We start from the raw sequence: 10,210 nt of genomic DNA, 5'->3' as shown, positions 1-10,210 counted from the left end.
GGCTTATTTTTCATTTTTACCTAAAAGGGGGGGGCTGTCTTATTTGATGGCCCTGCCTTATCATCGGGGAAACACGGTACATATCTGAAATATGGATTAGAAATAAATGTAGTTTAGCCATTCTTAGGTTTTCTTACTTATTGACCTTAGCAAACTGCAGTAAAAAGTTTTAAATGAAAAAGCTGTAACACATTTTGCTCCGCTATATAATCCTACTATAAAGCTGCTTTTACTCTGCTTCTCTTAGTCAGGTAAATGGTAAAACACCAAACCCTTACCTTCATCTTTATACTTAATGGTTACTTCATCACTGGTGGAGAGTTTCCCCCTAAATACTCTCTGCATCATTAGGACTAACTCATCATAGGTGATATCTTCATTATGAATTGGAATTCTGCGAATGTCTTCCCCAAGCTGAGCCTTAATAATCAGCTTGCCACTTAGGTCCAGTTGACCATTCATGTTGGAGTCCGTGGTGGTTTAGGCAGCTGAAAAGAAAACAAAATGTTACAATGTACAAACTGTAGCAGGCAGCTTACATACTGCATCTGGCAGGAATATCTATGAAAGTGAAATCCAGAACCTCCTAAACCAGATATGGAATATGTACTTCAAGAAGAAACAAGCCTAATATCCACCTCCAGTAACTTCACAGCAAACAGCAGAGTCTTTACAAAGTTGGGTGCTACTTACAGTGTCTGCTATTGCTACTGATGTAAATTTCCATTAAAACTGTTTTAGAGCAATGGTTATGTGTAACATGATGACAGGTCAGTATAACCTCCAAAAGAATGTTTAAATGTGAACTACTGAGCCTTGTTCTCTATGTCACTTCTAAACAAGCACAAAAAAAAATTATAGGAAACATGTTTCAAGTACCTAATTACTAAAAGGGCACATAGTATTTTTGTTCATTATTGGATTTTAGATAAGAGCTACTTGGAAGAGTTTTTGCAGCTCAATTATGCAAACAAGTAGGAGCAATGTACATTCCCAAAACAGAAATAAATATACTGTGACATGTACTATTAGTAAATTCTATCAATCAAATGTCAGCATTGTGCAAGACTGAACTGCATGTACATGCTAATTGAGCAGTTTATTGGTACTCCTAGCAATTACTATATAACAAGTATAAACCGATAAGGGTTTTATTTTTTGCCCTTAAAATGTCATTAGAAAATCAATCTCAATTTATACATTGGGTCACACAGTAGATGGTACTGTGTTCTCATGTAGGGTGTGTAACAAACTATTGCTGTTTGTTACACACTTTACACGAGGACACAACATCATCTACTGGTTGCCAACAATTATATACAAATTATTATTAATAATATAATCATTTAAGAGCAAGTGACCCATCACAACCAACTCAAAAGTACAAAATGGTTTAACCTGTAAAAAAGAAAAGAAAAAGCAAAATACACGGACCAAGCCCATGTGATTTTTTTCTCCTCTTTTTTTAAAAATAACACACCATGGATATATATTCTCGTTAATTTTATCGGGACTTTTTTTATTGATTACTGTATTGAATGCTGGCTTGTATTTTGTGCCCTAGGGTTTATGTTGTGTCCATATGTGTGTGGAGTGCATGTTGCAAGCTTGTAAAGCAATTTAGTGCAAATGTGAACACCTTAGTGTTAGGATTGCTGCTCTGAATGTGACAGGATGACACATGACAGGATGACACATGACAGGATGATTCCCACGGCTGCAACTATGACACGAGCACAGCCCTGAGACTCCTCCTGACAGTGAGGGATCCCCAGGCACTAGGGGTTAAATGAGGACAAGGCTCTCCATTCACCCCTAGTGCTCTGATTGGCTGAGGTTTTCTGTTTCTCAGCCATTCAGCACTAGACATGAGCCCATTCATCCCTAGTTCTCTATGATTGGCTGAGAAATAGGAAACCCTGATGACAGCTCAAGCATCATCAGGATTTCCCTTTTCCTCAGCCAATCAGGGAGCAGAATCAGGGAGCAGAGCAGTCAGCAGAACTCTGCTATGCTGACAGCTCCGCTCCACTGATTACTTTCCAATTTTTTACACATATTTTAACCCTTTCTGGGAATGAGTAAGGGGTTTTATTTACCCCTGTACTCATTCCCCAGGGTGGGGTGGTGGAGATCTGGGAGTCTCCTTATTAAAGGGGGCTTCCAGATTCCAAAGATCTGCTAAAAACATTTATAAAAGCTCCCACTGTTTTCAATGGAAGGTTTCAAAAAAGCTTAAAAACGCTTGTAATAGCATCTATTGAGTTCAATGGGAGTGGTTTCAAGCGTTTTTTCACGTTTATACTGCGTTGCAAGCAACGTTTAAGATAAAGCTCATAGATGTGCCTGAAGGAAACGTCCTGATGTAGATTAGCCTATTGGAATGCATGGGGATTTTAAACACAGGCTTTACAAACTTCAGGTTAAACGCTAGGGAAACAGTCTGTGTAGACTAAGCCTAACCCAAGATAAGCTTGTTAGTATTACTGCAGACCAGGATATACAACAAGAATTTGAAATACAAATGCACCCTTCACATTTACTACAATCAGAATGCTAGTGGGAAAGTTACAATTACTTTCATAATTTGTCAATGTACAATGAACAGGTTCATAAATGCCAGATATAGATAATATATACGGCAAAATCCACAACAGCAGCCCATTATGATTGGGATCAGTTAAAAACAGAACCCAGTTTCCAAACACCTGTCCTCAAACCCCTCCAACAATGAGTGTTTTTGCACACAAATCCATGTATACAGAAGTTACATGATTTTAGTGTTTCAGCAATTTAGTTACTACCTGACTGACTACCTGAAACTGACTGAGTTGTGGGGACAGGTTTAGGAATCAAACTTGGATATAACTGAAGACTTTTTTCCCCCCTAAACAAAGGCAATTCTTTGTCAAAAGAAATGACCTAACCACTGACACATATCTGTACTGGTCTAAGCTACAGTAATTTATAAATCTATTTATATTATTTAAAAGATAAAATAGAAACACTTTTAACCACAGTGAGAGATGTGAACAAATACAACACTTTGGCAAGGCCTTGTCAATATTCATAAGTTTGGCTGCATATTATAACAGCAAAAGCACACACTTAAGGAAGACAAGCTTTCACCACCTTAGCAAAGGAACCAAATGAGCTTGTCAACAGCCACTATGAGATCCTGTATTTGTTATTCACTTGTTCCTAACAATTTCAGGGTCTTTTTCAAGCTTCAATGCCTACACATGATTATCAAGAAGTGAAAAAAATGGCTCCACATAAGTAAACACCAATTTATGGTATTAAATTTTTAACTTTTAGCAACAGAATAATGTTCACTCAATTACATTACTTTGTTAGTGCCGTCTTGCTGGCCTCTGGGTGCTACATAAATATTCCATATATATTTCTTATTATGTCCATAACACATGTACCCAAAGAATGGCTTTTAAATACCTGGTTCCCCAAAAACACATTTCAGGCTTTCTTTGTTTTTAAGTCATCATAAGATTTACAGAAAAGTAAAATCATAAGAACACTTGGGGATAGATTTGCAGCAATCAAATAAAAAAGTTTTGCAGATGTATTCAGTTAAAACACAATCTTATGATAGGATTGAAGAAACAAGTGTTTTGGTGGAGTAAAGCTTCACAGTCAAACAGCCATATTGGCAACAGGGCTCCCAGTTAGTATAACTAACCTGCTTGTAGATAAGGATTTTTCATATCATCCATAAAGAGAGTACAAACACATCCTAATCCGATTAGGAAAGTTATTTGCCATTCTCTGCCACACTGAGCATCACAAGTCAAATGGAATACAATTGGCTTGATTATTCAAAGCTCTCCGAGACTAGGGAAGATAGACTATCATGACAGAACCTGGGCGATTCAGCAAACATGAAATTGGTTTCTTAAAATAATTTGCTAAATTTTGGCAAATGTTTTCAATCCTTGACCAAATCTTTTCCAGGTTTGCTAAAAATACAGAGGCTCACCCATAGAAGTCTATTTTATCCAGTTTTAGTGAAGTTTGTTAAATCGAGCCCAATGTTCAGATGGCATTAAGCATTAATTACAAAAGAAATAGAACAACCTGAACCACCTACTGAAGAATGCCAACTAACTGAATGTTTTAGTACATAAATATTTGAGGAGTAACTAGTGCAGGTCTCACACACAGTGACATTTACAATTTCAGGGACACGTGTCACATGAGAAGAAGCTGGAAGATGAATGCTCCCACTGTGTAGTGGGCCTAGGATGGAAGGAGGAAGCCAGGATGACGTGAAATCTACTGAACTTTACACCTGTAAAGGCTTACTTTATTTTTGCTGAAAGTTCCACTTTAACTAAAATGTTACTCCTAAGGACTCCTGCCTATTACTTGGATAGTACCAGCACCTACACGTTTTGTCTACAAATGCTTATCCAGATCTCTGTAGCTCTGAGATTTGTTGACCCAAGCTGCAGCCAAAACCATAAGCAAATCCTCAAAATTATGTATCTTGTTTTCCCACCTAAGGGTCCTTGTGTAAGGACCCAAAGAATAAAGGTTATTTAACTAAAAATACATTCTAGTTCCAACTTCTTCATCGTGTTGCACTGTATATCACTTAACAGCTTGTGAAACCTGAAAAGTAAGTAAGCCATCCTGCACACTTGTCTGAAATCAGTGACTGGATGGGCAGCAAAACCAACAACTTGTAAAACCAGTCAGCAATGACATTTCTTATATGCCATCCTTGCTAAAGCTTTTTCAGATTCCCAAGGGCTTTTTACTAGAATGTGCAAGTTTGCATATTATGGTGGACCCGATATCCCAGTCACTATGGCCCAATAAGTGATGTTAACCTGGAGCACTTAAGGACAGATCATCCTTTTATTAGCACAGGTAATCTGAGTGACATCATTGACCAACATTCTAACACGATGAGAAAGAATTGCAAAATAGTACAAAGAACATGTAGTTAACACAAAAATTGGCCACCTTGCTAAACTGCTAAAGTCCATCTGGTTTCTATTTATTGTTGTACTTTTGCCCCAAATACCAGGTATTACAATTCCATATCAGTCTTCTTCTGACTTTATCAGCCAAACCGCTGGCTCAGCTAGTTGTACCAGTCTTACAAGATATCAGAAGCTCCTCAAGTATCCCCCTCGTCTATTTGAACCAGAGAAAGATTTTCTGCAACACATCAGCTGTCCCCAATCTATCCACCTGAATCAAGTTAGATTATAATGACAAAGCACAATTCTGTACAATTAAATTCTTTCAGCGGACATGGTGGGTGCACCTGTTTTCTGAAAGCTCTTCTGGAAACATCCTTTTTAGGTTCAACCCCTTTTCTGTCAGCTATCTGTATATTAACCTTTTCCAGCACAATGTACTGTGCTAAAGATACATTATTAATATTATTATTATTTGCTCTTCCCCTTTGAGAACCAACCAATGACACCTAGCAGTTTCTGACTTACGCTGGAGTCCCTACTTACAAATCAGGAGCCGGAGCAGTTATCATGTGCAAGCAGAACGCTATACTGAGAAAAACAAAAGCCTCGACCTGCCGATGAATTCCACCTTTGTTAGGCTATTAACAAGTTTCTGTATTTCCAGAACATTTTCTATCCTACATTTCAGGACTAGTAGGATAAAATAATACATTTTTGATCCTAGGCTTAGATAGATATCCTTAACTTTCAAGGCTAATTTGGATCTGATTAGGTCACCCCAAAGCCACTCTGCCAGACACAGGTGTTCTGACATCAACAAGTACCATACAGGTCCAGAAGTCTCACATCATATACAAGGACCGGGTTACATCCTAAAATGTTCAAAAATATTGGCAGCTAGACATTTCCATGTCTAGTCAAAACAAAGATTTAACTTTTGCATAGCAAGGGTAAAATTTACCTATCCCAAAATGTAAAAGGAATCTGTCACAGGGGAAACCCAGGTGTTGTCACTACAAAGCTCTCCTGGAAAGTTTTCTTTTCTGGCTTTAATACTTAGAAACCTGGAAATGGCTTGAAGGGAAGGACTTCTAACTTTTTATATCTGCATACCTGTTTCATACCACCTACCTTAAAAAGAGTCAAAGCAAGATTCAGCCAACTAACTGAGTTACAGAAAAAAATTAGTACAATTTCTTTTGACTAATTTTCTGGCATTGTCATCTGGAGGAAACCATTTTCTCTAGGCCAAAAGTCACTTCTACCTTTGTAAACAGGAAAGCAGAAAGTCCAGACCAGTAAGATATAGTGACCTTGCAAAATATCGTCATTAGTATGCAACCTATATGAGCAGAATTGTTGACTGATACTAAACAGGCAGGAAAATCATGTAAAAGGTTCCACAGGGCAAAAAAAAATACAAATACTTTAACTGGCTAAAGTCAAGAAGAAATACTGGAAGAAAAAAATAAAAATGTGAATAATAAATTGGCTTTCAAATGTTAAAACCAGAGTGCTGCCAGGTATTCGCATATTTGTTCCCATTCTCTGAAAATTTTAAAGCCATTAGATGAATTCATAAAAGCCAAACAGCTAGAAATTACAAGGGGGGTGAGCAATGACAGTCCTGTATATCTCTTAGCACGGGTTTCTTTAATTTTATATACTAAATCCAATACAGCTGTAAATTCTAAAGTCTCAGCATGGATTAAAGTCTATTGAAAGTTGTAAATGTAACAAAAGGTCTCAAATATTTACATGCTACAAAACATGTGTTTAGGTTTCCTATACATATCTAGAAACCTTGACTTTTGGCCATGTGGTTTTTATATTTTTACCCAGAAAGAGCTCTGTTGGATAAGTAACCAGCACCCGTTTGAGCTTGGAGAAGTCTTTCCTTCAGGAAAATACAGAGAAATCAATAAACAACATGAGGGATTTAAGCTTACAATCAAATTGTTAGGGGGTATATGTGTAGTTTTAACAATGCCTAACAAAGACATGGACCTGCATGATTAGACATGGAAATGTAACAACTTTACACATGCACTCCATGGGAATTCCAGCAAAAATTAAGTATGCTGCATGAATTTGCATTACAAGAAGAAGTCCAATTGTTTCCAATCTATGAGCTGCTGTTTAGTATTAAACATAATGCTGCAAATGGCAGAAGATTATCTTAATGTGCAGTACAGGATATACCGACTCTCACATACTGACCCCACCAATGTAAACAAACCTGAATAATGCAAACCAAGCCAATTGGCAGGCCTGATTAATGCGATACTACAAGCTTATTATTTACCATCAAATATTTTATACTGCCAAAGTCCCATCACTGATGTTTTCTATGATTTTTTTAATAAATATGTATTACTGAAAACTACACAGAGATTGCTAATTGTAGCCATTACATTCTCTACTTTGAAGCACTACGAAATAATTACATTTTACAATTCACCAAGAATGATGTCTTGTTCAAGAATACGTGTCCTGACAGAATTATGTAGCTGACCTTCTGACAAAGCAAGGTGTTTGTCTGTCATGCTGACCTTAAGGCTCCAAAACTTTTGGTCTTGGAAACTGAAGAGTTCCAATTTCACTGACATTATAAACTCTGTGCTTGTTTCAGGTCTGTGTCACCCAAACCACAGACATCCAGGCAGCTAGAATTTTCATTAGGTCATTACCATTGGCAGTGTCAATCTTATCCAGTACAGGTTTTCATTTAACACCGACGAGAGTAATTACACTAAGCCACTGACAGCTCCCTAGAATGGCCAAATCTGCAAGTGTACATAATTAAACATTTCAGGGAACAGAGCAAACTTATACTTTCCTGGACTGGGCCCAGCGAGGGAAATGAGTTTTATAACATCTACCTGCAGGTAGCCAAGTCAGAGATCTTTATCTAAATAGTTAAGCTGCGTACACACGTGCAATAATTATCGTTGGAAACGAACGACTAATGACCGTTCGTCCAAAATTTGTTAACAAAAAAAAGTGCACAACGACGCCGATGAACAAGGATTGTCGCCGGAAACGAACGACCATCCCGGCAGATCAGATTGGGCGACGATTGTTCGCAATCTATTGTGTACGGTCGTTCAGTGATCGTGGATTGTTGTGCAGTACACTTTCTCCTTTACATGTCACTTCCTGCTTCGTTCAAATGATCGTATCTAGCGTGTGTACACTATTGGTGGATTATATTTAAACGATCGTATCATTAGAGCATGTACAGAATTGTGCACTATACAATCATTCAAAATAATCGTACATAATCTTTTAATAATCGTTTGTTTTCTCATGACAATTATTGCACACATGTACTTAGCTTAACAGTGTCACTGTTGTTGTGCACCATGCACATGTGTGTGGGATATTGTATGAGACAATAAAAGATTCTTCAGATCCCACAAACTTTGCACTTCATCAGACAGATGAATATAAACCTGAGGGGATTCAACCATCATCCTGCTGCTGACAGAGCAGGAGCTTTAGTGAAGCAGCATGGAGAGCTGAAAGATGAAGTCTAATGATCTGAACAAGTGAAGGCAACAAGGACGTCACATCTCTTAGATTGAAAGCTCCTCGGGACAGCATCGTCCTCGTGTGTCACTGTCTGTATCTGTCTGTCATTTGCAACCCCTATTTAATGTACAGCGCTGTGTAATATGTTGGCGCTATATAAATCCTGTTTAATATTAATAACTTTCCCATATCCACAGATGTAACCTGACTGGCCCATTCCTGATGTAGTTGTTTTTACAGGAATATAAATAAGTGTGAGCCAGTAAAAATGCCTAAAACACAATGCATTACCATAAAACAAAGCAAAGCATCAGGATACAAATATTAATGGTATATATATATCGCCAATATCACTTTCTATGTATAGATCTTTAATCTATTATCTATTATGAATGCTGCAGCCAGACTCATCCATCCTTCCCTCCGCTCCTCTTCCGCTCCATCTCTTTGTAGTTCTCTCCATTGGCTTCCTTTTCACCTTAGAATCAAATTTAAGCTCCTGTGCTTTGCCTTCAAATCCCTACACAGTTATTGTCCCACTTACATCTCTGACATGGTTAAAAAATACTCCCCCTGCCGCTCTCTCCGCTCCTCCAATGACCTACTAATGACTTCCTCACTCATAACCTCATCACACGCACGGATACAAGACTTCTCTAGAGCTGCCCCAACTCTCTGGAATGGTCTTCCTCGTCCTATTCGGCTTGCTCCTACTTTCTGCTCATTTAAAAGAGCACTCAAAACCCATTTTTTCAAACTTGCCTACCCGGCTTCTTCTGTCATTTGAAACCATCACTACTTCCCACACTACATATCTCACATCCTTTGTGTGTGAAATTCCCCCACCTACTAGATTGTAAGCTCTTCGGGGCAGGGTCCTCTCCTCCTGTATCACTGTCTGTATTAGTCTGTCATTTGCAATCCATATTTAATGTACAGCGCTGATTAATATGTTGGCGCTATATAAATCCTGTTTAATAATAATAATTTAATAATAATAATCTTGGAGAAGTAAAAAGAGAAGGCTCTGTGTGTATTCCCTGGGAAAACTCACCTTGACCTCAACCTGAAATAGAGAGCTGTCACCATACCAGGGATGGGGGGAGGGATATCTTGTAATGGGGACACTATATAGGGACACCTGTAGCAGTGACAGCTCCAAGGAGGGATTTCCCTTTGAGGAGATTTCCCCTCACATCCTGTTGTGTTGAGGGGACAGGAAGTGAAGGGAGATTAAGTTACTAAAGAAAAGATTTGTCATCAATGTTGTTCCATTATTAGACATGAAGCTTGTGACTGACAGAACAAGGAGCTGTGTACATTGGAATGTAATTAGCAGGCCCCAACCCTGACCCAAGTCTGTGCTACAGCCCACAGTGAGGTGAGCCGGGCGTTCTATGTGTGCCGGGTAATGTACACATGATAGGAATACAATAGCACGGTGCAGCTTGGGGGGGACCCGGCTGATAAAGTGATACTTGTCACGGAAGGCCGGCTATGAGCCACACCCCGGCCACTGAGAGCTCGCCCGTCATGTCTCCCCCATTACCTGTGACAGCCGCTCCCTCTTCTGACAGAACAAACACCCCCAGCGGCGGCGGCTCCACACACCCCACGGGCCGGCTCCGAAGAGGACAATGACTGCAACACTCCCACAGCCCCTCCGCGCGCTGTCTGTATCGCAGCGTCACCTTCCTGTGACAACCAATCAAAAGCCGGAAACACCC

At 39.0% G+C, this 10,210-nt stretch overlaps 1 protein-coding gene across 2 annotated transcripts in view; it reads right to left on the bottom strand.

Moving 5' to 3' along the window:
* Positions 1-10,192, bottom strand: part of TFG (trafficking from ER to golgi regulator) — a 20,515-nt gene extending 10,323 nt beyond the window's left edge. For both annotated transcript variants that reach the window (XM_072414867.1, XM_072414877.1), the window contains exons 1-2: positions 10,033-10,192; positions 279-488 (exon numbers count right to left, since the gene is read on the bottom strand). In XM_072414867.1, the coding sequence (XP_072270968.1) occupies positions 279-462 (184 nt within the window). In that variant the 5' untranslated portion in view covers positions 463-488; positions 10,033-10,192. The remainder of the gene's footprint in view (positions 1-278; positions 489-10,032) is intronic.
* Between the last annotated feature and the right edge of the window lie 18 nt (positions 10,193-10,210).

This window comes from Pyxicephalus adspersus, chromosome 1 (genome assembly GCF_032062135.1).
Source record: "Pyxicephalus adspersus chromosome 1, UCB_Pads_2.0, whole genome shotgun sequence".
NCBI lineage: Eukaryota > Metazoa > Chordata > Amphibia > Anura > Pyxicephalidae > Pyxicephalus > Pyxicephalus adspersus.
This window is presented reverse-complemented; position numbering and strand designations above follow the sequence as displayed.